This window comes from Larimichthys crocea, chromosome XVIII (assembly GCF_000972845.2).
Source record: "Larimichthys crocea isolate SSNF chromosome XVIII, L_crocea_2.0, whole genome shotgun sequence".
Lineage (NCBI taxonomy): Eukaryota > Metazoa > Chordata > Actinopteri > Sciaenidae > Larimichthys > Larimichthys crocea.
In genome coordinates, this window is record NC_040028.1 from 6,916,693 (window position 1) to 6,943,036 (window position 26,344).

General features: G+C 39.4%; 2 protein-coding genes across 7 annotated transcripts in view; both read right to left on the reverse strand.

Moving 5' to 3' along the window:
- Positions 1-145: 145 nt before the first annotated feature.
- Positions 146-4,232, reverse strand: mnx2a (motor neuron and pancreas homeobox 2a). Its single transcript, XM_027291079.1, has 3 exons — positions 3,545-4,232; positions 2,444-2,604; positions 146-1,317 (listed from the first exon to the last, which is right to left on the reverse strand). The coding sequence occupies exons 1-3, from the start codon at positions 4,011-4,013 to the stop codon at positions 967-969; spliced, it is 981 nt and encodes a 326-aa protein (XP_027146880.1). The 5' UTR covers positions 4,014-4,232; the 3' UTR covers positions 146-966.
- A 12,949-nt stretch (positions 4,233-17,181) lies between these two features.
- The window catches only part of myo1b (myosin IB), a 53,624-nt gene continuing 44,461 nt past the window's right edge, over positions 17,182-26,344 (reverse strand). For 2 of the 6 annotated variants that reach the window (XM_027290969.1, XM_027290970.1), the window contains 14 exons: positions 26,058-26,151; positions 25,022-25,171; positions 24,833-24,901; positions 24,641-24,727; positions 24,194-24,280; positions 23,104-23,190; positions 22,122-22,208; positions 20,535-20,609; positions 20,304-20,438; positions 19,833-19,939; positions 19,398-19,530; positions 18,846-18,998; positions 18,458-18,588; positions 17,182-18,366 (listed from right to left, as the gene is read on the reverse strand). In XM_027290969.1, coding sequence (XP_027146770.1) covers positions 18,234-18,366; positions 18,458-18,588; positions 18,846-18,998; positions 19,398-19,530; positions 19,833-19,939; positions 20,304-20,438; positions 20,535-20,609; positions 22,122-22,208; positions 23,104-23,190; positions 24,194-24,280; positions 24,641-24,727; positions 24,833-24,901; positions 25,022-25,171; positions 26,058-26,151 — 1,528 coding nt within the window. In that variant the 3' untranslated portion in view covers positions 17,182-18,233. The remainder of the gene's footprint in view (positions 18,367-18,457; positions 18,589-18,845; positions 18,999-19,397; positions 19,531-19,832; positions 19,940-20,303; positions 20,439-20,534; positions 20,610-22,121; positions 22,209-23,103; positions 23,191-24,193; positions 24,281-24,640; positions 24,728-24,832; positions 24,902-25,021; positions 25,172-26,057; positions 26,152-26,344) is intronic. The other 4 variants (XM_027290972.1, XM_027290971.1, XM_027290973.1 and 1 more) reach the window with 2 other exon arrangements.

Consider the following 26,344-nt stretch of genomic DNA (forward strand, 5'->3'; position numbering starts at 1 on the left):
GTACCCAAGGAATCCAACTAACTCACCTTATGTTGAAAAAATCAGGACTTTACATTTCATACAATTTCATTCACTCTCACAATAATTCAACTTTACTTATTTATTTTATTTTTTTATTTTCTCCACAACAGCACTAATGTTGCATTTCACGTGAAATATATTAAATTCTATAATGTTAAATTATATTATAACATAAAAGCTTAACATGACAAAACGTTTACAAAATATTAACAGTCAGTTTCAAATACAATACAGTACGTGCAGCCATTCATTTCTGTGTTTCTGTGTGTGTGGATTTAACTAAAGATAGCATGCAGATTCAAGAAGTTAATACAAAACAAAGAGTTGCATGACTATATAGTCAAGAAAAAAAAAAGTACTTCCATAGCAACAGCTGCAATTTGCCACACCCAATGCCCTAAAAGTTTAACTGGATGAATGTGAATGGATTATTTTGTAAAGCCTTCTTAAAAATATTTTTCAAATATTAATAGAATATTTCAGTCCAGTCCAGTATTTGTAACAGATCAGGACCCACTGATAACAATGTAACACTCAATAACATGAGTCTTCAAGTTCATTTTTCTGTCTCTTAGTCCATGAAAGTGCTATTATCCATTCATACAGTTTAAGTATATGTACATCCATAAATAAATGAGCATATTGGCAGCACAGGAGCATAGGCAATCACTTTCTTTCAATCACATGTAAAGCATGCACAAAAATGCCCATTAGTTATTTGTAGGTTCTGAAGTCATAACTTAGATGTATTGCAATATGCACATATGTCAGTATATCCTTTTGCTAATTCGGGAGCTCCAGATGGCACTATGGGTTGGGCTGTGAAAAATGAATGATGCTCTTCATGCCACCATGTTTGTGCACCTGACTGCATTGTGTATTGTCTTCTCAAGAAGAGTAATAAACATATAAAGACATACAATAAAAGCATGCTGAGCTTTATGACTATGGGAAAACCCCACTTCCTGTTCTTGGCCCTCCCTCCTCCAGCTCCTCTTCTGAGTAAGAGCTATAGTTTCCTGTTCCTTCTCCAGCATGCCTCATGAAGCCTACTGAGCCTAAAGAACCTGCCCTCAGCACCTCTATCTCCTCTTTTTCATCCTCATCCTCAACCTCCCCTTCTAGCTCCTCTTCATCCTCTAGGCTCGAGCTGTGTGAATCACTCTGAGGCTTGGTGCTGTGAATATCCATCCCAGTTCTTTCTGTGTCAGTCAGTGGAGAGGTTGGCGTTGCTTGTTCCTTGGCTTTGCGACTTCTCTTCCACTTCATACGTCTGTTCTGGAACCAGATCTTAACCTGTTGGCAAAACAATGTCAAGTTAAGTTTAATTTCACTTCTTTATTTCCATTAACAGTTAATGTGAATGTTAACAGGAAACCATTAATCATATGTCATAAAACGGATGTGAGAAGCAAGCTTAAACATATAGCTTGTATGGGAACGTTCATAATAAGTAAAATTAACAACATATTGTCATATAAAACATATACAGTATTTCACACTTTAAACTTGTGGCCACACAAAAAGTAATATCATAGCAATGACACTGCTTTCCAATCTAAAATAACTATTATTGGTTACAATGACAATGACTCATTCAGTTATCATAAAATCATATAGCACAAATTTAAAGAGGCCACAAATGTTGTTTTTTAACTGCCTTCAGAAACCTATAGGTTTCTGAAGAACCTAACAGCAGAGTAATTTTTAACCCATTTTTGGGTAAACAGTCTCAACCCAACATGCTGGGTCAAGCCCATAACCCAACCCTGTTGGTCTAAAACAACCCAGCGTTGGCCAGGTCCAACTTTGGACCAGCGTTGGGTTACCCAAATAACCCAAATTGGGTTATTTTCAACCCAGCAGTTTTAAGAGAGGCAGCTCCATCAGCTGTGGAACAATTTAATGTGAGCATCTCTTTTTCCAGTAATGAAACTGGTCGATTAAGGAGTTGATTAATGAGATTAATAGATAATAATATAATCATTAGTTGTAGCCCTAATTTGTTTACCTATGTTGTTGACTGCCTATTGTGTGAGACCTTGGTTTAACTATGAAAACATGGAACATGGAAAAATAATTTGACTTTCTTTTTCCTAATAATGACTTTTTACAAACCACACAGCAGGTCATCAATACTGCTCAGTCAGCAGCTAACTATTCTGTCTGTAATGTTGCAATATATTCTAAAAGTAAATCAAATACAATACACACTTTTTAGTACATAGTGAGCCTATAAATAAATGTCTGACCCTGGCCTCTAAACAGACGTACATCAATTTACACTGTGCAACTACATTGCCCTGCAGCAGCATGAACCTGCATAACCTGACAGAGATTAGGAAGGATGGAGATAAGGGAATACAATAATGTACATTGTGATACAATAATTCAAAACAAAAACATCCTCCGGCCCTCTCACCTGAGTTTCAGTCAGCATGAGTGAAGTAGCCACCTCAAAGCGTTTGGGCCTGGACAAGTACTTGTTGAGTTTAAACTGGTTTTCTAATTCCAGCAGCTGCTGGCTAGTGAAAGCTGTCCTGGGCCTTCGACACTTCCCCAACATACCTGCCTGGGCTGGGGCTGAGAGGGAAAAGCAGACAGAGGCAGAGACAGACAACAGCAGAGAGAAGGGTTATTATTTGATTATTTTAATAATTTCTATAGGAGCACAATATCTGTATTAGGCCCACTATTCATAATAATACTGGACCTACAAGCAAAGGATGCCAAAAAAACTAAAAAATCACAAATCATTCCAAAATCTTCTAGTTTACAGTTCATTGTTTGGATTCCACAGGCCTATATCTACCTGTTTGTCCTCCAGCCTGTATATCTTAATTTCTCACTGTCCGTTAACATTTATTGCCATGATGTGAACTCATGGTGAGAGGATATTGCTTTGGAGGGGTAATAAACCATCACAGAGGGCCATTACCTTAATGAAAACACTGTAAATGTTACCAATTGATTAAGTAGTAGGTCTATTTCAGGTGTTACCTTTACCGTAAATGTTGCAGGTTTTTATTTTTTTATGAGATTGTCCCTTCAATGTCACACTGACACTGTCTTTAAAAACAAAAACAGTACCAGCACACACACAGGTGTTGTTAGGAGGCACTAAAATCATCAACATCCACTTAAATTAGTTTGCCTACTGTTTGATGTACTAAATAATAATAATAAAATTTGTGTGTGTATATATATATTTTTTTTATGGCATATATATATATATATATATTACAGGGAAACAAATCTATTATCTGAACGGTCCATATAAGGGGCGACATTACTATTTTTTCACTATTATAATTAATTCTATAGGCTATATTAAATATAATTATGTAGTATTTTAAATATTAGGTTATTATTACTGTTGTTACTCATTATTCTAGAGCTCAGAAAAATAAACACCTGCTGTCATGGGGATAGTTTAAACTCTGATCCACAAATTCAGATCTTAAGTTATAGGAAGTACGAATATTAAAGTTTGTAACTACAGGTAACAAGAAGATCCACTCACCTCCATACTCTCCCACTCTGGGTATCATCATCCCGGCTCTGATCCAGTGCTCCAACGGGAGCGTCGCGGCCATGGTGGCCCCCTTTAGCTGCTCTGGGTATGGCTGCATCAGCTGCGTGAAGCCGGGGTACATAAAGGCGTGGTGCTGGCCTCCGAGCGCTGTAAGAGGATACATGGAGCTCGGGTGCATTCCCAAAAGACCCCCCTGGTGCAGAGTAGTGAATCCTGATTGGGACAAGTTGACGAGGTGGGATTTGGACAGGAGTCCTGGCTGGACTGATGTGGAGTTTGTTGGGTTTGGATGAGGGGAGGGCGTCTCTGAGCCGCGGTTTGACACCGGACTACCGCCGGGGCTCCTGCTGTAATACAACCCTGGGGACGCACCGTCGCTGTCGGTTCTCTGTTCCAAGTCGTGCGCCAGTAGCGCATCAATGCGAAAGTTTTTAGATTTCTCCATGGTGGTGGTCATTCTGCCCCAAGACGTCTCCAATTAACACAACAACACAAAAACACAACTCCTGTTCTAGTTAATATATTGTATTTGTGTTCTGATGAACTTTAAATAAGTCTAATTTCTGAACTCCCTATGCAGGGTCTTAAAGTTAATAGAACCTACGAGCCTATATTGTCACTCCTCTCCCCTGAAAAAGTGTCTTCTCTCTGACCTAGGCTAGTCTTGTGCGGGGACCACTTCACTCACTCCAGCAGTGAGCTGAAAGATTACTCACACCCAATAGCACTATAAAGTTTGCTCTGTTGTGATTGGTCAGAGAGCCCTGCAGCTCAGGGGCAGGCTGTATTTCTAAATGGTTAATTTTAGGCATTTGTGCGCTCCTCTATCAGCTGTACATGTTGAATTTTGGACAAATACAGTAAAGTTGTGTCTTTACACGAGCAGTGTGGCAATAACATAATATTGTAGGATGTTAGAAATCAGGCCATATTGGTTACTTTCAGTTTAAGAATTTAAAATCCTAGTATAAGACGTAAACATATGCGAGTTTTTCAGTTTGTGTCTTAGCTGTCTGGCAGTTTGACCTCATTTTTTATCCCTGCGTCAGGTGTGATTGAGGTGTATCTTTCTCACACACAACATGCACACATTACACATTCACAAGCATGTGAGACACACACAAACACACTTGAAAAGTATATTGCGTTAATTACTGTAATGTCACTTTAGCATTATGACGAAATTCATCATTTTACAACTAACTCTTCATTAAATTTTATTGCCTGCTAAGGCTGCCATAAACCCAACTGTTGTTATCAGTGGTTGCTGCTATGATCGGTCATCACCACACTATGGAGCAGATAAAGGGGGCAGTAAAGTGACAGAGAGCAAACTAATTTTCATCTCCACGCAGAGTAGAGTATGGACAGGTGAGACAGAATCCTGCAGTAGTTCTCTGGAGTTTATTTTCTCATTGATCAGATATAGTAGCTCACAACTTCATGAACTGTGTTGGTGGCAACAGTACATTTTATATAGTACTGTAAACAAAGTATGAATCTAAATCCAGCTTTGTAGAAGACACCAAAGCTTATTCCTTCTTGACCTGAAAAGATAAGGCTTCAGGTTGACTCTAAATTGCATCTATGTAGACTCCTGCCATAGATTAACTAGTGATGATTTCCTGCACCCGGTTTATACAGGACTGATAAGAGACATTTACAAGCCTGGGAAAACAAACTGTTTTTCACACTTCAAAGACAAACACACCAACACCTGCTGAACTACCCAACATAAAAACTAAACGGCCTATGCAGATACATATATGTCTGTTCAGGCATGTGTGCACATCACCATCATGTCAAATGAGTATCTGAGTATAATTATATGAAAGTTTTCAGACATTAAAATTCAGAAGAAATCATAATAGATTGTGTTTTTTAAATATTTTGTATCATTACTCAGGATCACATAGAGCCATAGACCACAGGTGAGCTACACTGTATACAGAACAAATGGCTGTGGAAAGAAATCAGATTAGACATCTGATGATATTTTGCTGCTGCTGCTTATTGTTTCTATCTGTGAGACTATATGCACAATAACTGTTTAGAAAAGCAATCAGCCTAAACTTGTGCATAAACAAGACAACAAATAAATCTGTTTTGTTCCTTTATCACCTTTCTTTTTGTCTTTTAGCAAACTAAGTGATCCATTTGCAAATAAAAGCATATCTATGACAAAATAAATGCTTTGTTTGTTAGTAATTAGGGTTTTTTTTCCCACTGGCCTTGATAGTCAGAGAGGTGGGTGTAATGTGTGAAGAACCCGGGATAGGACTGAGGTTGTAAAAGATAGCTGTAAAATAATTAATACTCTGTGATCTGTTGTACTTTAGATAAGGAAGAGAGAAATGGTATAGTTCACCATTTAATAAAGTTTGTACAACATATATCGACACTGAAATCCAAGCACAAATATCACAGCGTTTGAGATAAGGTTCAGTAGATATAAATATCACACCACTGAGTTATTGCAGGATAATGGGACTGTGATTTATGGTCAATACTGTAGATTGCCATGTTAATAACCCTTAACAAAAAAGTCTTTGTATTCATTTAATGCACACGCATTGCTTTTCATCATTTTACAAACAGATAGCATAACTTGATACTTTGTTCAGTCCTCTAGTATATTACTGTACAATCAGGTGTATCAAGTCGACCTATCTGTGCCTTGTCTGATTGAAATGGAAACATTGTTAATCAATAGCATTCCTTCATCTACAGCTGTCTTTATTAAACCAGAGGTCACGGCCTAAACTGGACTGCAAGTCTGTTTAAATAAGTCTTTCAATGTCAGAAAAGTTTCGATTTCAATTTAGATTTGTGATTCAGCGCCCCCAGTTTCAGGGTGCAAGACCGCTGTCATAAATATGGACAGCTGCATCAACAACTTTGCTAACATCCAAAAATCAGGCAAGTACAACAACACAAGACATAGCAGCCGGATAATATTACTTACCAGTCCAACAACAGGAGGCCCAGGTCAGTGTCTGTCTTTCAGTCTTTTATTTTTCACTGAGCTCTCGCCAACAACTAAAAGACAGAAAGTCCCAGATTTACTCATGTCTGGTGGCTTCTTGCTCAGTCACTCTTCCCTTCTATGTTCTTCGCTTCCTCTGTCATCCTTTTATCTTTACCTCTGCCATGTCTACTGAGTCTGGTTACATGGCCCTCTTACCTGGCTCTGGTTCTGGCATGACACCAGCGCTGTGTTTTGTCAGCATTCGCCTGTGTCCCAGGCCTGAAAACTTCTTCCACCCAGTAGTCCAAAGCTCCCGTGCTAAATGTTAAACGGACTGTGCCTTACTAGTTTTCTTTTATGCAGATCATCTGATTAGTGGACAAACCGCTCTACCTCCTGAGCCAGCCATCCTACCAGTTTAAACACCAGCACTTCTCTGGTGCTCTGAGTACCAAGTTCTGGGCAGTACATCAGAGGGGAAATCACAAAACATAAGATATAAGGATCACTAAAATCAGTGACATAGTTGTGATGTGTGACTTCTTCTGCAGATGTACAAAGTTCCAAAGGTGCAGAGTGGGAATAAAGACATACTATTGAGAGTCTATAGTCATGAACATTTGGCATTACAACTGCTCTATTACAGATGGGATCGTTTTCTAATAGCCACGTTTGGGCTACAGCCACACAGGAAAGCAGGCACACATGTTTGTATTCATAGACTTTCTCTCTCTCACACACACACATACACACACACATGCACATTCACAAGAGCAACAATGCAGACGACAAAGTCAAAACAGACAAGAGCATGTCTGGGAGACACTGAACAACTACTCAGGCCATAGCTCCTCTCTACTCTAAGCTGTAAAGGAACCATTCATGTTGCCTCTATTCATACACAAATGTAAGAAAGGTTAACCCAGTGGGCGATTATGTCAGACCTCTCTATGTTAAAGGCAAAAAGGTTATGCTATTCTTGCACTGTGCATAGAAATCTAGGAGAGATAGAGGCAAAGAGTAAATCAAAAGTTGTTGTTTTTTTTTGCAATATGCCAAAAAAAGGCTTTTTGTGCAAAACAACATAATATCAATAACATAACATGAGTGAGAATTTCTCACAAATGAAATGAGACGATTACATTTGCACAAACTTTGTGTATGTTATGTCATGAAGAAGACATATAGAATACAATACTAATGATTATTGCAAGATATTGCGAGCTAAATATATTCCCATCTTTTAAATTTGTTGAGAAAATTTGACCATGTTTATTTTTATATTGCACATTAGGAATTTAACCACACTGAAGACATTAGTGACCCTTGGCAGATGTAAATTACACAGATTATCAGGGCCAGTGTGTTAGTGAAGTAAAATATGACTATGTATCCCAAGAGACATTAAGACTAGAAGAAAATCCCCTGAAATCCTCAACAGATAGAGTATAATAAAGCCTGTTGTTCTCCTGCTGTCTGTGTCCTATTGTGGTTTCAAGTCTAATATCTGCTTTTGGCTTCTATTGTTGTATCTATTGTCATGTCTCAGTTTTGCTCTGATTGGCCTAATGGGCCGCAGGGGAATATAACACTTCCTGGTTGAGCAGTGGTGGGTGTCCAGGGTTGCAAGGTTCAACGTCGTTCAAAATGAGTTGATTAATGACAGCCGTCACCGCTGAGAGCGGGCCATAATGAGGAGGACAAGCAGGAGGAGCGGAGGAGGGGAAGAGGAGGGAAAGGAGGGGAGGCAGGAGGAGGAGAGCTGAGATTAGATGATTATTACTTAGCACAGTAAACAGAGAGATGACAGTACAATGAGATGAAGCTTCAGGGTAGAAGAAGAGGAGGCACATAGCTAATTAGTCCTGAAAAGAGGTCTGTGAATGAGAGGAGGAGACAGACACACGTAGAGCTGGTTAACACACAAAGAGAGGGGCAGCAGAGTGGTGGCTGCAGAGAGTAGTTAAACATCTGTTGCTCTGTGGGACAGCCAGACTACTCTGCAGGGTCAGGTTCCCAAAATACTCAGAACCCAAATATGTTCTTCCTTTAACACAAAAAAAACCCCCCCACAATGGCTGTAAACTAGCTTCTACAAAATGTGTCTTCTCTGTAAAAGGTTTGGATAACTGGAACACATTTTCTTCTGAGAGGTGACAAATCACTTCTGTGGATGTGTTTTTCTTACACAGCAAACACACACATTTCATACACATACTCGTGCATCAGTCATACAAAGTTTTTCTTCATCAGACCATTCTTATATAATTTAAATAGTATATAATTTTCAATATTGTTTTGTGCCATCCTCATTACAGTATTTCTTTATCCGGTTAGACATGATATCATAAATACTATAATAATGCTAGAGATGTAAATGTTGACATGTACCAAGGGAGGAGATTAGAGTCAAATTATTTCCCCTCTTAATCATTAAACATGATGTGATAAAATTAAGCATGACTCCTGCAAGACTGAATCTGGATATTACTACACACATCTGTTAAAAAAAAAGTTCTCGATAGAAAATAAATATATAAAAGGCATACCAAGCAGAGCCTGCTGCAATAAACTAAAATAAAGTTTGACTTGAGAAAAGTGGGGCTTGGAGTCAGCTGGCTTAATCCTCTTGGGACTTTAAATATCTGTAAGAATTTATCTATCTAGAAGAAAATCCCACAATGGATGGATGGAGGTTGTAACAGTCATGGAAGGGGAATCATAGAAAAACAAGACAAATATAACAATCTATTTAAACATTTTTTCATTCACATTTTTTATTCTGAGTGTTCAGGTATGAGTGAACAACAACTCTCCATCAGTTGCTTCATTTCTATGCATTTTTTATACCACTATCACTCCTGCATGTTTAATCGAGTCCTCATCATTCTCTCCACACCCCTCCATCCTGTCAGCGTGAAGACAGTTCAATTAGCCTCGTGGTTCGTGGACACTCCCACCAATCCATGTTTGTGGGGTTTAATCAGATCGGCTGTGTGCAAGTGTTTGTGTGTGTGTGTGGGAGAGAGAGAGCGAGAATTAGGGTTAGGTGATGAAGGCAAATACATAATTCTTTATCACCACCACAGCTGACACTGCAACACCACCTCTCTTCCCCTGCTTTTATTTATTCCCTTTTGCTCTTGTTGCAGAACCTGAAGAATTCAGATGAAAAACATGAGGCAGATGAAATAATAAAAGACTGCAGGGAGAAGCTTATAACTCAGGGAATGAGTGTAGGTTACAGGTTTTCCTCGGAGTGACTGCATTGTCATGTTGCCATTGTCTGTATACATAAAAGAGTACTGAAATGACCTGTATGGTGATTTATGGCTTTAAAGCAATTTGGTAAAAGAGGCAATAAGCAACCTTGGTGACACGTGTCCTCTACTGTGACATCTTTATCATCGGATTTGATTGGAAAGATATTTGGTATACATAGTGCTTTGTGTTGTTCAGCCATAGTGTTAACTGAAAAAAATCAACAATGAGGGTAATTGTGTCACCTAAAAAGCTTTCAACTTTGATTTTAAAGTTCCTAATAATAAAAAGGGATACATTAACTTTAAGATTTTTTTAGCCTTCATAACAGCTTTTTCTTTATATAATGATGATTTGAAAAACAAAGTCAGTTCACTGCTACAATTTAATACAGGATAAAAAAAAAGTGTAGTTTACACTAATGCAAACACACAGAAATAGACCTAAAATCCACTCTGTGACGAATTTATGCTACAAATGTGTTCATGTGCTTGTGCACAACATGTTTGATTTCTCCTATACATAAGGGGGTTCGGTTCAAAGGCTATCCAGGGGTTAACGTGGGGATTAGCTTTGCTTTAATTGGTCGTTTTGACAGAGGCGGGACTGACAGGCTTAGAGGAGGTGCTGTCACCGCTTGATGTATGTTGTCCCACACTGAAGACGAGATTTCATTTCCCTAATTGATTCCCTCTCCACTTACTTTACACCTACTTCTCTTCTTGTTTTGCTTTACCTTCTGCCCGTATCTCCTCTTTGCCTTTGCTCCCCATCCCAGATGTTGCTTGTCTAATGGCAGTCTGAACAATTTAATCAGTAACAGTGATAGGCAATGAAAGACCAGGTGTTGAACCGATTAGCATCATTAGAGGACATATGAACTCTATGATGAAGAATCATTATTCCCAGTGTTTCACTCTGTTTCACTTTGAGCAGCTTCTGGGTCGATTAAAAAGTCAGTTTACACCTCTGTCAGCCAAAAAATAAACAGCTATTAAGCCCCCAAGGTTTGCACGTCGAAGAGCAATGTCCATTTTGGGTTATTATATCTGTTTCAAATGAAATTTCAGGGATCTTTGGACTAACATGACAACAGCGTCTGATAGCCTTGGGGCTATCAGTGAAGGGATAGACCTGACTGAGGCAACCGTGAGAAAAACATCACAAGTTCTAGGTAATTTTAGGCTTTTTCCTTTTACAACTAGTGAAGAGCAGTAGATAGTAAAGAGTAAAGTTTATGGGAAGACAACATTATGGCCCACATGAGATGACAATTTCCTTAATGCACAGGCTTTGGATGGTGGAGATGTACACGCATGCACATGTTAGTTCAGATCTCAGACAACTGAACTGATCAAGTTTCCTGCTCCTGTCTGTAAATGAGCACCTAATGATGTGTGTGCAGCTATTTGCCTATCCCTATCAGTTGCACAGGTGCTTGTTTTCACATGCAGACATACACATTCACAGACTCATGGACTACTTGGTGCAATGATGACTGAGCATAGAGATAGTGATGATTAATAGAAAAGGACCTGTTTTTTGTTTTTTTTTGTTTTTTTTACTACAAGATTTCTGTTGGTTGATGTGACCAGCAAAATTTCTCCAGAAGTAAAGTCAACAGTCTTAGATTCTACCAAAAAAACAACAACTTAGCTTTGGTTGGTTGGTCCACCACTTTGGTCTATACTTAATTACATATCTCAGCAGAGAATATTGATGAATTTAATCCCTTCGTTAATCCCTTAACATTTTATCTAATACAGTGCAAAATACCTGTAAAACTACTTTGTGTTTAGCGCTAATGTTGAACATTGGAGAACATTATACCTGTTAAACCATCATCACCATTTTCGCATGCTGTGATAGCACGCGAAGATGCCAGCATGGCTGTCGACCTTTAGTCACGTCAAATGGTGAAAGAGATTATTGAGAGAGACAGAATATATGAGTGAAAATTTGAGACCACCAAAGCTCAGTTTATATCTCTAAACTTTTTTTTTCGGGGCACAAAAACTCAAAAAAAACTAAAGACGATATTCTTATAATGAAAAAAACATTGTGTATGGTCAATGATTCGTTCAAATTTCTTTTATTGTCTCATAAGTGAGCGGCTCTGAAGCTGTGCCGGTGTCTTAAAAGTTAATCAGTCATAGCTAAAGTTATATATTATATATAAGCTTTTCTTTTATTTCAGCAAGCTACAAAGTGAAATGTCTGTGACCGAATTTTTCAAAGTTAGTAATAAGCCTTTAGCCGCATTCATCTTACATATATAGAAGAGATGAATAAAGTAATTGCTCCTTGCTTCACCCATGTTCAGCTAGCCACAGATGGTGCGGCAGAAGCCCTTTTTTTTTTTTGCCTCAATCCTTAACTCCCCTCCTCCTTCCATTCTTTCCTATTGACGTGATAATGGCTACAAATTGATGAAGCCATTGAGTGTGCCGGTGACACAAGGGTGAGTGGGGACACAAACTCTCCACCACCCAGTAACACTCATTAATCAGACCTCTTCCAGCCCTTGTCCCCTCCCTCCAGACTACCTGACACACTGCCAGGGGCAGTAATGTAACACTGTGTGTCTGTCCCCGTCTGTTGGGGTCCATCCCTGTCTGCCTTTAATTCTACCTAATTTCTACACACTTGTTCTCTTATGTCTGTATGTCCAAATCAGTCACCACAGTGTAGACTCATTATAAAAGTGAGAGTGTAATTGAAAAATGATGCTTCTAAAAAAAAATCTCAGATGAGTTAAACGATGAGTTAAAATTGTATTGTTCTTAAAAAAGACTAATTAAACATTTGGAGCCACCTCCTGTTCAACCTTAATTTGATATTACAAGGATATTACAAGGGGGGGGCAAAAATAAAAAAAAGATACTGAGAAGAAAACAAAATGACCTCCAAACCTGAACATTCACCTTATTAATCCTGCATGGAAGGTACACAAAATGAATTTCCTTCAAATGACAGATAGTCTGTTTCTGGTCTTGAGGGGTGGTTTCATTTAAATCACAACATAGATTTATGCCAAAGTAAATCAGTGGGCTGGTGGCCAATGTGTTGACATCTACATCCTAAACTCCCTCACTCAATAATGAAATCAGCCTTGACACTGTGACAACTCAATACAGTCAATACGATTAACTAACTTCCAGCACACGTAGGACATGTTTGGAACATATCACTGAGTAGATGGTTTGAGAACACAGTCAGAGAAATGCTTTGCTGCTGTTACATGTCCCTGGAGGCAGACAATATGCTAATTAAATTACAACAGAGAAGTCACAATATGGCAATATCTCATGGTCCAATATTTTATGTAGAAAGGAGGTTACTTATGAAGATTTCCATCTCCAATAATATTCAACATTAAATTAATGGCTGAAATATAAAAAAAAGGTTGGGAGAAGGAGAAAGGTGGGAGGAAGGGTTTATATGCTGAATTTAGAGATTCATTAGTTCACACTGAACTTTGATCTTATTGACTCTAGTCGGCAGTAAATTCAGGACTTGGAAAAACCCATGGTAATCATCCAGGGGCATAAAAATGGCAGCTTCCTGGGTTTAATATTATTTGGCTTAATTGGGTCACATAGTGTGCAAACTGCAGTCATGATTAACATAGTTCCAGTTGTGCATTATACATTTTTGCATTATGGAGGCAAGATTTAGGTTTTTTTTTTGTTTTTTGTTTTTAAAGGGAAGCAGGTCAAACATGCAAAGCATTTTCTGGCAATGTAAAATGTAAATGCATTAAAGCCTCATGAGTAATGTATTTAGAATAATAACATGCATCGTTTATCCATAAAATATTTGAGAAGATCTCATGTCAATATCAGATAAAGTTGAACACAAACAAGATCTTAACAGTTTTATTAGCATCTTCACCAATTTTCCAAGGCCTTCCAATTTCCTCTTTTCAGACCCCCTCTGACAATCAGTGCTTTTAAAGGGAAGTTATTGTTGACCCCACAAGCTGAATTTGACTGACCCCTAGTGTCCAGAGGCAATGCCAGCTATTTCAGGCCCTTTTTAATGAGAGAGCAAAGAAAGATAAAGCTCCACAATAACTAGATCTTGTGTCATCACAACAGACTCTTTAAAATGATATAATTTAGAAATTAAATATGGATTGTAACAATTGAAATAAATAAATAATGTACAAATCAATACCAGACAGTCTAAACTGTCATTAAGCGAAGTTTAAATGGTGGAAGCCTGGTGATCCTTGTGGTGCTTGAACTGAGGCGACTTTACAAAAAATGTAAGCTGTCATCAGAAATAACTGACAGCAATCAGCCACGATCAGACATATCTGAAAGAAATCTGTGCTACAAAATTGCAGGAAAATAGCACATTATCAGACACAACACTCTCCCAGGTCACCGTTTATCTTGACTGCTACCATCAGGTGAGCACTGCTATCACAGCATCAAGGCACACACCACTTTTCAAAGACAGCTTTTATCCCCGGGCAATGACTTTTCAGCAGTCAGTGATGAGTAGCTACAGCGGGGATTTTTTTCATTCATTCATGACCCCTCACTTATGTTTCTATTCTTTCTTTTTTTTCATTCTAATACTATACTTTGTTCATATGTAACAATGTGTGCTGTGCATACAGTATAGCATACAGTTGATCAGAGAACAGCTAATGGCACAGCTGGAGTACTGGATGGACTGTTTGAGTTTATTATGCACATTCTTCCCTTTCTTTTAAAAACATTACAGTAGGCTATGCTACCATCTAATCTTACTAAAAATAAAAAAAGAACCTATAACTAAAATAAAATCCTGTTAGTGGATGGTTAATTACAGTGGTTTGGGTATAAAATGTTGAGGAACAACACCTTTTCACCACATTTTAAAACATGGCTAGGTTTCATCTCCTTGATACCAAAAACATATTAAACCCATGGGCTCAAAAGATTAAATATCAATTGATACATTTCAGGTGAACAGTAGTAACCCAAAAAGGAGCTAGCACATTTTTATGAACTGAATTTCACAGCAGCACTACAATCCACTGCAACCGATAAGATTTTGGACAGGATGTGAAATCCCACAAGGAGAGTTCCCAGATTCATTCACTTGTTGGAGTTTCTCTAACTGCATGGTCACCCGGAAACATGAGGGATTATGCATACTGAGGCTTTTGAATATAGTTTTGAGTTTGAGGAAAGCTGCTTTATTCAGTGCAGAAATAATTAGTAGTTCAAATTACATACATTACCCAAACAATACAGAAGTCTTGTAAAACATGTGAAATACAGTCAACTATGTTAACGGAAAGAGAATATGCTTTACAACATATTTATTTCAAAAAGGCATATTTGCTTTACGGTCAACTTCAACTTCAGTCCAATAAAGAAAACTTTATATTATAAAAGGTTTATAAGTTGCACATAATGCTTGATCAGCTTATTAAGGTTTTTATTATCAGTAAAATATATCACTAAGGTAAATCTTCTACTGTACGGTATATCCTTGTGCTGTGCCCTTTTTTTATATTGTAATGTCATCTATAATCCATGGGATGTCACTAAAGACTACCTAATCCCAAAGCAAAAGCAGCGTGATCCTACTTTCTATTTGCCCCCACTCTGAGATGATCCAACTTTCACTAGAATATGTTAATATCATTCTGATCTTTCACAAACAAAACTCAAATGTGTGTTCCAAGTGAGAGCTGCAGTCATATAATCTAAGATGAATAAAGCAGATCTGATAAATGTAAAAGTCCAATATTAGACAAGTAAATGGCAACAAGGACAGTGAATTTCCACAAGCCGCTCTTGCCCAGTTGTGCTGATTTAATGCAGATCTCATCATTGTCTGAACAGTACAGGCTTTGCAGGAGATGGGATTGTGCATTGTACAATTCCTTTGCACTCCCACTGAGGGTTGGATATCCACTGGGAGGCTCGGGCTCCTCCTTCCTTTCCCAGCCTGCAGAGTGGTGGGAACCGGGTACTGGGCAGCCCAAAATGGTATGCTATTTTTACCACTCTGTGCTCGATCTGAGGGCTGCTCCCTGGAGACCTGTTGCCGGCAGCTCTCCCCAAGCCGCGGAATTTAACCCTAGGACAGCTCTCCCCAGAGGTGATGGAAAACATCTGGCCAGCTGCTTGACGACAAGGCTTGGTTGTCCGGCCTCAGTGCTACTTACCCCCAAAAGAGTTTTCAGTACTGGCCGACACCTTGTTGATTTGGCTGATTCCCTCACAGGAATGTAATATTTAATAATCTGATTAATTCTTTAATATCTGAGGGTAGGCTCTACAGAAAATACATCAAAAAGTGCCACTCATGAGTAGGTGTGGATGACTTTCAGAATAAAACAGCATGTGTTAACAAAATAATAAGAGTTTCACAAAATCTCAGAACATTTATTACTGATTTTTATTTAATTTAAAAAAGATTACTTGTAAATGTTACACTGAGTTCTATTGAAACATATCCAACTTCTGTCTCTCAGCACAAGTTAACATTAGGCACACAAGAATGCAGACATCATTTTGCAGTTTTAGCTGTTGTTCAAATACGAAACAGAGAAGAGAGAGGGGGAGGAAGATGTCACCTTAGCAAAACTCCACTGAAACTATGCAGTGCTAAGGAAGAGAATACATCAAAAGTGGCTTTCAGCTCAATCGTTCCCGTGCAAGGGACAGCAATGCCTGATTTCTCAAGTCCCTGTAACACGTGTGACATCAAAAAGGAAAAATACAAAAGCCAAGGTACTCTGGATTGCAAAAAAAAAAAAAAAAAAAAAAAAAGACTAGACCAACTTTGGCTGTGTTATTCCCTCACAGTCACCAGAGAAACATCTGGTTGACTTTGAAATCAACAGTACAAAACCCACTACCACCACATCCAAATAAAGATTATTATAGTAAACATACCTGAAAATATAGCACTCTGTTGCTTCTTTGAAAACGCAATTTTGGATTGTATAAGCTAAAAGAATCTATGGTCATGTGCGCTTAATATTTGGTCTTTCCCCTTCAAAAAAATACACATTAGGTCAGAGTGGGTCAAGCACTACTATAACTCAAGCTGCAGTGGCAAGAAACAGCTATTTCACGAACACAGCAATTAAAATTGGGATACTAAAGAAACCCTTTGTCCATGCCAGGGCTAAAGCCTATGGAGCCTATGTATAGCTTATGGTACAGTGAGGGCGACTGCTATGGGTTGGAGGAGAACAATCGAGACAAAGAACTGGATTTATTGCACACACACACACAAAAAAAAATCACTACCAAGGGTTTCACTTAATATGGTGAAGACACTGTGGAAGGTGTGGTTAGGTTCGCTTCTTCTGGTTGGATACTTGTCCTTCCACAGGAACGTCTGTGCTGCCTTTGTCAATATCTTTTAATTAAGTCCCTCTTAAAGGGAGGGGGTCTTCTAGTTATACGTGACATTCTTTGAGTTAAGGATATGATTTCAGTTTACCGTAGCTCTTCGATTAAATAAAAGCTTAGATAACTGCACTGTGCTCGGAGAGGAAATGAAAGTTGATCACATGTACAGTCAAAACTTACAAGAAATTACCACTATAGCTTGTCCCTTGTTCAAAAACATATGACAGTGATATTGTCAATAACAGTAAATGATCAGGGTGAGTCACCTACATGGTTTTTCTGTTTGTATTTGTACACTGACACGTGACAAGTCATGGGACCTGTTCAATGGCACGTAGGAATTGCAGACACAAAAAAAGTTTTTACAATTATCTAGCAAATTACATTTGACTTCTTAACTGCCCACCTTTTTTTCCCCTCCAGAAAAATACAACATACAATCAAATTTATTTTCATGTCATCCCCTTTTGGTTACACGAGGTGAAAACAAGTGCAGTATTTGGTCAGAAATACTAAATCTGACAGGCCAAGCCCAAAAGTTCCCAGGTCATCTCAAATTTTAAGCCAGAGCTGCTTAAATCAAAATAATGGATGAGTCAAGGCCAGTTGAGGCTGGAGCTTGTCATAGAGTTGTTATAATGACATTTTCTCTGAAGACTTATTAAACATACAGGCAGAACAATCATTATTAATGTCCCCACTGGTATAGTAAAGTCTCTTGTGCTCCACGAAGACTCTTTTTCATCCATCCCTTTACCCCAGTTTTACAAAACACCGGTTAAACATTTTACCAAATTTCTGTGGCATGCAACCCAGAGAAGGGCTTTCTTTGCCAAAAAAGTGGCACATGGTTACAGCTATAGTGGTGCCATAGTAAATCTGATAAGAGACTGGAGGACAGAACAACAACACAACAGGCCAAATAAATGTCATTTTTGGGCTCAGCGTGGGCGCTGGGGTGATGGTTCTTGAGACGAGAGGGTACGGAGTGGGTGGCGGTTCGGTGTTTTAAAATCGACCTCCTCCCAATCTGAGCACTCGGGAACAGCACTGGATATCTCGTGAGAGAGCTGCACTATGCCGTTGTGGGCACCGACACCTCTAGCAGGCGGTTGTTCTTGCGCTTGCAGGACACACTGTTGCCATTCTTGGGGGCTCCTTGGATGAATTTCACGCACACTTTATCTTGTTTGAACTGCACCAGAAATCTGCAACACACAAACACACCATTAAATGTCATCCGGGTTGGCAGACAGATCAAATCCTTTGACCGGGATAACCAGATTTTTTTTTCCTTACTCATCTGAGATGTCAACGAGGAGCTGCTCCCTGTCTGCATCCGTGGCCCCGGTGCGGTGAAGTTTGGTGATGATCTCAATGAGATGTTCACTGCTGAGTAAGAAATCTCCTTTGATGGCTGAGGCCGACCCCTAAAAACAGAAATCACACAATGAAAATTAAAGTCCAGTCCCCTGAAATCATAAATTAAGTAAACTGCATACAAAACATTTAATAAAAGTAAGGTAATAACACAATGGGCTGCTACTTAACAACTTCAGTGTCTCCATCTTTAGATGAGAAGATGGATACGACTCTCGTTTGTTATAAATGTGGGTTAAACCAACCAGACTATAACTGAATCATGATGGCACTAAAACTACACATTATAACACCAGCTTTCCCTCACCTCTTTGAGTTTGAGAGCAAAGAAGCCGTCGCTCTGTGTGCTGACCGACACACTGGCGAGGTCTGGTAGAGGAACGCTGGCCTTCACCTGACCTGTCTTCTGGTCAGCCAGGACGACGCTCTTCTTGGTCAGCAGGAAGATTCGAGCAGTTCCCTGCAAAGCACATTAAAGACAGTTCACCCTACGGTCTCTCAATATCACATTGTGCTACATCCTTTATAATAATGTGTTTTTAAGTTTAATTTTTTATTTTTAAGCGTCACTCTCGTCTTTAAATCCAGGACAAGGTTAAAAGTAAAACATAATACACCTGTCCAGATGTCTATGCTATCTTCTGGAACAAAAATAATGCAAGTTGTTAAGATGTCAAAAAATAAATAAAATACATATCAGATTGCTGCACAGCTGGGTGAAATACTGATTTACAACTTAATAGTTTTGTGCTCCGCTGGCCTGTGTGGAGCAAATCTCTAAAACAGCAGGGTCACGATGTAATCTCTTACAACAAGCTGAAAAGATTGTATATATTGTAGTGTGAATGATCTTTCTTACCTTGCCATTGGCCCTGTTAATCTTGTTAACCACATCAGCCAACAGAACCTTCTCATCCACGGCACTGTTGAGTTTCTGATATTTGGGGTTCTTGCTGATCTCCAGGTAGTCTCCTTTGAAGGGCTGGTTCACACTGAGGCACAAACAGAGACAAAGACACATAGGAGGTATGAGTAGGACGAGGGCTTTCTGTTTTATTCAGAGGTCTTCAACCTTGTTCAGCCCATTTGTTACATTTTTTTTTTAATTCTCACAAATTATTTTGGTATAAATTGTGAATTATGACGGAAATTGCCAGACCCCCTGCAGTACCTCTGTGGACCCCCTAGGGGTCACAGACCTGGTTTACATCAGTGGATCTCTTCATCTCATAGCAAATAGTATATTTATATTCTGATCAATAAAGATCAGTTTGCTCCAGTGAATTCCAGGTACCTGCTTGGGTAGAGAGCCTTTTTATCCTTGAAGATCTCACTTGCCTCCAGCTTCTCCTCATAAACTGCCTTCTTCTCCTCAGTGAATTGGCTTCTGTATTTCTTGCACTGAACACACAAACAAACACACACATGGTTTAAATAAGGGCTGCTGATAAATATTACATATTTTTTGAATCGCCTATCCAATATATTCTATTCCCTGGTTTCTGGTGTGTTGCATGGATCTTGCAATGTGTTATTTACCATTTACCAACAATACTCATTCTATGTCTATATTTGAGCTATAATAGGCAGGATCATTGCCCATTGACTATTTTACTGATTGGTTTAAAGATTTTGTTAAATTTAGTCAAATGCTTAAGTCATGCTCATAATCTTTATTTCATTCTAATATGCGTATGTGTGTTTGACAGCATAAATCATAAAATGACAGATGGTAGGAGAGAAGCTATGGTTATTTGTAACCAACCCTCCAGAGATGGAAGATTCTCCGCAACTCTTTGTGGACGCCATCCAGAAAGAGGTAAGGCCTAGCGGGCCAGTTCTTTTCTATGGGTGACATCGGGGGCATGGTGTTCTTCAAGCCCAAGAAGTATTTTTGCATCTGCACAAATAGACATGAATATAAGCTGTATTGCAAGGGCAAACATTTGATAAGTTTTTATGCATTTATTCAAGTAAATATTCAAGTCTAACTTACAATTCTCTGGATGATGAAGTCATAGATCTTCTTGCCGGCATTTGCCCTGAAGAATTTTCTGTACTCTCTGCGGACCTTTTTGAGCAAAAAAAAAGAAAAAGAAAAGAAAAAGTAAACAGTAAATAGCCTGTCAATCATCAGTTTGGAGTGAAGCAGGGAAGAAATGAAATACGCCGATAGAGTAGGGACAGTATACACAAACAATACTGGAGTAACAGACATTTGGTTAGTCACAAACAATGAACACCTGCAACAGACAAACTCCAAGCTGCTGGAATTAAAATGACAATGATTATAAAAAATAATTACTGAAAGTCAATGATGGTTATGACAAATGACCTTCATGGCGACCTCACTTGCACAGATTGAGTTATGAGCAGGTGCATTGTGGTCAATTAACATGATGAGAAGATTAACGCTGCAGCAAATGACGAGTGTGATGACAGTTCTTCTAAAACCAGACAGAACCGCAACATAAAAATCACCAAAAACAAGGACACATACACACACAAACACACCTAAAAGCAAGGAAATAACAAGCAAAACAATTACTGGTGGAAACTCAGGAAAGTGCTTCTTTATATGGGGTTAGTTGCACAGATGCAGAGGAAACAGTCAGAGTAGGACATTTATAAAAGGCAGGACAGAATGATAGAGAGAGAGAGAGACAGCCTCTGCTATGTCAGTCAGCCTCTGTTGGTTTACATTTTCAGCATTAAATTAAAATCTGTATCTAAAACTACAAAATTACAGAAGGAAGTTTAACCCTTTTTAGTTTGTCATATCTTACTATTTACTGCTAAAGAAACTGACCCGATGAAAACATTTAAAAGCTGTGTGTTACTTGGAGTAACCAGAGCCTGGTTTCATGGTTTCATTTCTTTGAACACCTCGAAAGATATTTCATTCTACTCCATTGCACTGGTTTGTCCATCAAAATCTCTGCATATAAAGCAAAACCGATCTGCATGGTAAAAAAAAAAAAAAAACTCATTGTGGTAAATTGGATTTTTTTCGTCTTCCGTTTCAACTTCCCCTTTAAGATGACATCACAGTTACTGTGTTAAACACATTTCTCTGGGCCACACAGGTGATGAAGGGGGAAATGCTGTGAGAGTGCAAGTCCTGCAAATCCCACATGGACTGCACTGCAGGGCACATAGCATATTGCAGGGCATATTGTAGGGAAAATATGAAAACCTGACTCTGCGATTATTCCAAACAGGAAAAAAGAAAAACAGTTTGTGCTCTGGTAATCTTTGTGAACAACTACACGTTGTGGTTTTTTGTATTTGCCTGGTGATTGTGCATGAAACCAGGTGTATCACTGTTTTGGTGGTGGGAACGGCAATAAAAGTTGATGTAATATATCAAACAATAACCTAACCTAAAGTCTTTTTGTTGAAAGCTGCACACAGTTTAAAATAATGCTATTGTGGGTGATGAAATTGTGATCGCAGCACTGAGCAGAAAGTGGCTTCCTGTAGAAGTGTGCAAAAAGTAGACAGTTGTGGAGGATGAAGAGGTTGAGGGGTGATGAGTAGGTGGCAGTCTTGGTCATGGCTGTGCCGTGGGGCTGGTAGGTACCTTGAGTCCCTGCCAGTAGGCCCAAATCACAGCGACAGCATGCTTACGCCTGGCCTCTTCCTTCAGTCTCCTCAGCTCCCTGCGAGCCTGTACAGTGGGTGGGCGGGAAGAGACAAGAGAGCGGGAACAAATGAAGCAAGAGAAGATGAGGAGGAAGAGGGATACATAGTTTTGCCTGAGGTCAGTAAACATCAAATACACACACACGCACACACACACACACGCTCGTGCACGCACACACACACTGCACACCAGCCATCTGTAACCATCAAGAGACTGTAAAAAGAACAGCTCTATTGCTCCAGACTCCAGAAACAAATGTGGCACACTGTGGGTCATTTGAACATTTGTTATCAGGAGAACTTCTGTAATGGAAACAGACTTGGGTCTTTTTAGTGGAAACGGGAGAAGAGCAAAAAGTCAAAAATCAGGCGGCAACGGATCCAAACAGTTCCATCTAAAAAAAAGACAAACTAGTACCGCAATGCAAAGAGCAAACATGCATTAACTACACTAGAAGGAAGAAGTCATGCAGACGGCAAGCAGCATGCACTGATAAGGCATGGACCATAGAGGAAAAAGCTGAAAACACAACCCAAAAAATGATCTCATCTGTCCCTGAGGTGTGTGTGTAGAGACTGTCGTCTTGGAAATGGGGTTGCCTACATAACCTTTAATCACTAATTAGTGCTTACATATGCAAATATATTATATCGCCAGGCAACAGAGCTATAAAGACAGGCTTCTGTGAAAATGACTGTTTAGTGTATTAATTAGTCTCCTCTTTTAACTTCAGCATCCAGCGGACGGGTGTGTATGTGAGATAATGTATGGCCTTACATAAGTGTTTAAAGTGGGTTGAGCAGAATGATGGATATATTGAGGTTTTCTTGGGGGTGGGAGATGGGAGGGGAGGAGGGAGTCGATGGAGGCGGCAAGTCACATAGTCACGGCAAGTCAAGTTAACAGGCTTCCCAAATACCTTGGTGCCCTGCCAGCCGGCCCAAATGACCGTTACGGCATGTTTATTCCTCGCCTCCTCCTTCAGTTGACGCAGCTCTCTCCGGGCCTGATGAAAAGCGATGGTAGTTGCGGAGGAGGTTAATTTCAGTGACAATCAAAACTTAATTGTCCCAGGAGAGGGTACTGGGTAGGTGTGGAAAAAGCATTGTGAGGAGACATTGACGAAGGACAACAAAAGATGTCGAAGAGATGGGACAACTGGGTGATTAACAGCGCTATGCGAGCAGCTTTTAGTGGCTGCTCACATTATTTGACTCTGTGTGCGATCGTGATTTTTGGGGGAATTAAATGGGAGAGTCTTTGTGTTTGCTAAGAACAAAGTTTGCTCATGGAATAGTTGTTACCAGCATCTATAATGAGTCAGAATCAATAGATGTGAGCAGGCTGTGAGACCTTGAAATACAATATTGATTGTTAACAACCAATGATATCTTAAACGATAACACACTAATGGCCGATAAGAAGATAATAATAATAATAATAATAATAATAATAATAATAATTCCATGCTAATTTATAAGCACTTCCTGGTGGTTTTGCTGTGAGCATAACCGTATATTAAAAGAGAGGCTTCTCAGCATGAGCTAAAGTAGATAGCACAGGGACATCTGTCATCTGTGAGGTGGTAGGCACTGTATGGCTGAACTGATTAGATTATAGAAAAGAAGGTAACACATTTAAAAACACCACATTGGACAGAAACCAAACCAAAGACATACACATTTAAAATATGTGTGCCATGTTAAAGGATCCATTTAGAAAGCTAATTCTGGTTTACAACTCCATGACTGAAGGAAAATCTTCAAAAAAAAACTGCCAAAATCTATCAAGACGATCCCACATGTGACAGCTACAAAACAGAAAACATGACGAACAATAATAAGGCACATTAAACAGGCCAGATGATAACGGTGGGACTGGGATTGAGGTTTATTCAGAGGAGCTGCTGCTACTCTATTAACCAGTGCCATAGAGGGGATAGGACGGGACACGGTGTATAGGGATGACAAGCTGGGACGGAAACACACTATGGGCTGGGGTTGAAATACCTTGGTTCCCTGCCAGTATGCCCAAATTACTGTCACAGCATGTTTATTCCGCACTTCTTGTTTTAGACGTCTCAGCTCCATCCGAGCCTGGCGGGACGTGGTGGGCATTCGGTAAGAGCGGATGAGGACGTGAGAAGGAAAAGAATCAAGGAAAGAAAGTGAAAGAGGAGTGGGGGGAAAAAAAAAAGAGAGAGAAGTGGCAGTCGTGTGATCAGCAAAAGAGGCAGGATTAAAAGGGAAACAGCAGCAGCAACAACATCACGGATGGCTTTGTTAAAGAACAGAATTTTTATGGTACTGTTGGGCCATTAGGCAGGAACACTGCATAAAATGAAAAAAGTATTTTAAGCAATTGTGTTAAGACTTTAAGAGCAGTTTTTTCTTCAGTATAAACCCAGGCAGACACTCCGCTGAGGTAAACATCTCTCCGCATTAATGAGTCAGTACCTGGGTGCCGTGCCAGAAGGCTGAGATGGTGGTGACTGCCTCTTCGCATCTCTTCTGATATTTTAGCTCTCGCAGGAGTTTGCGGGCCTGATGGAAAAAGCATACATATTAATGTTTTTTTTCTGTCTCTGCGTGGCTTCATGCTTCATGTCATATTATAAAAACAGAGTGAACTCATCGGAGGGTGCGCACCTGCCATCCTCTGGTGTAGGACTGCACCACAGTGGTGGCACTCTTGATCTTCTGGTATTTCTTTTGTTGCTGCAAGATTAAAAAAAAACACACAAACCAAAAGACAGGGAATTATTAACGCTTGATGAATTGACGCCTTTGTGTTTATGTGTGAGTTTTTGAGTCTTGAGTTCCTTAAAAGAGCCTCACCGCATATCGGCGGTACCATGCTGCCACCACGATCTGACTCTTTTTCAGCAGCAGGAATTGGCGACGGCACTTCCAGCCACGGTAGATCTTCTGAATGAGTGTGGCCAGATCTTGCAGGCATTGCCTCCTCCTCTCCTCCAAGAAGAAGAGCTATTGGGAAGGGGGAGGGGGTTTATGAAAGGGAAAGAAAAAGTATTTAAAAAAAAGTATAAAGAAAACACATTGCCCTCTGTGAGATCAATAGAAATATATTTTTATCAGAGGACAAACTGATTCAGTGATATTAAGAACAATCTATCTTCAGAGGGGGAAAAAAATATATACTTTCTTGCTTGGACTTCCAGCAAGATAATAAAAAAATGACCTATGTGAGTACATTTACAAATTCAGGACAATTTCATAGTCCTGCTGTGAGCCACTGCAATTTAATCTTGCATTGCATACATGTAGGAAAACAGAATCTCTCAATGACATATTTTTTATCTAACTTTATTTCACTGGTATTGTAAGAGAGCTCAAAGAGCTTCAACACAACAGAAATATTTTCTGGATTAAAAGCAACTCAGCTAGATTCGATGTAGCGATTTCCCAGCTGCAGATATTATAAGGGAGATAAGTTGATCAGATAGAAAAAGCATTTAAAGAAAAAAAAAATTCTTCTGCTATGAGATCATGTTATCCCAAGCTGTGTTTGCTCCTTTGCTCGGGTTGGGAGACTCCATTCAAACGCTGCAGGCTTCAGCAGTTGAAGGGCGCTGCGTAAAGAAGCTAATTTCCCATGTTAGATGGGATGACTAAGTGAAACCATGTGTTTTCAGACTGGTGGTTGCATGCTAATTGCTGAAGTGGGGGCTCCATGTGCAGCCCACCCTGCTTTACAAACATCTTACTGTGAGAAAACAGGGCTGCTGAGCACACTGGATTTAATCTTCAGACATTCAAACATAGCTTGATCTATCAAAGTACACAGCAGATGTCAACACTGGATAGAAAACATATTTAAAGGATGCAGGGCTTATTTTTCTGTGTTTTCTACCGTTCTTGGGTTCCTGATGAAGATCTTGGAGCGGCCATACGAGTACTCTTCTGTTGGGACCTGGAGGTCAGCCATCAGCACCTCCACTCCTTCCCTATGGGAAGCCAGAAGAGTCAGCCGGGTCAACCATAACATACTTGACACTCCAAGTGGCCATAAACAACACAAGAACAACTGTATACAAGTAGTGCCAAGGTGCTGGACAGAAGAGAGAATAGAAGAGAACAACATTGAGGATGTAGAGTTTCAGAAATGGAGAAATGGGAAAAAAAAAGGAGAAAGAAGCA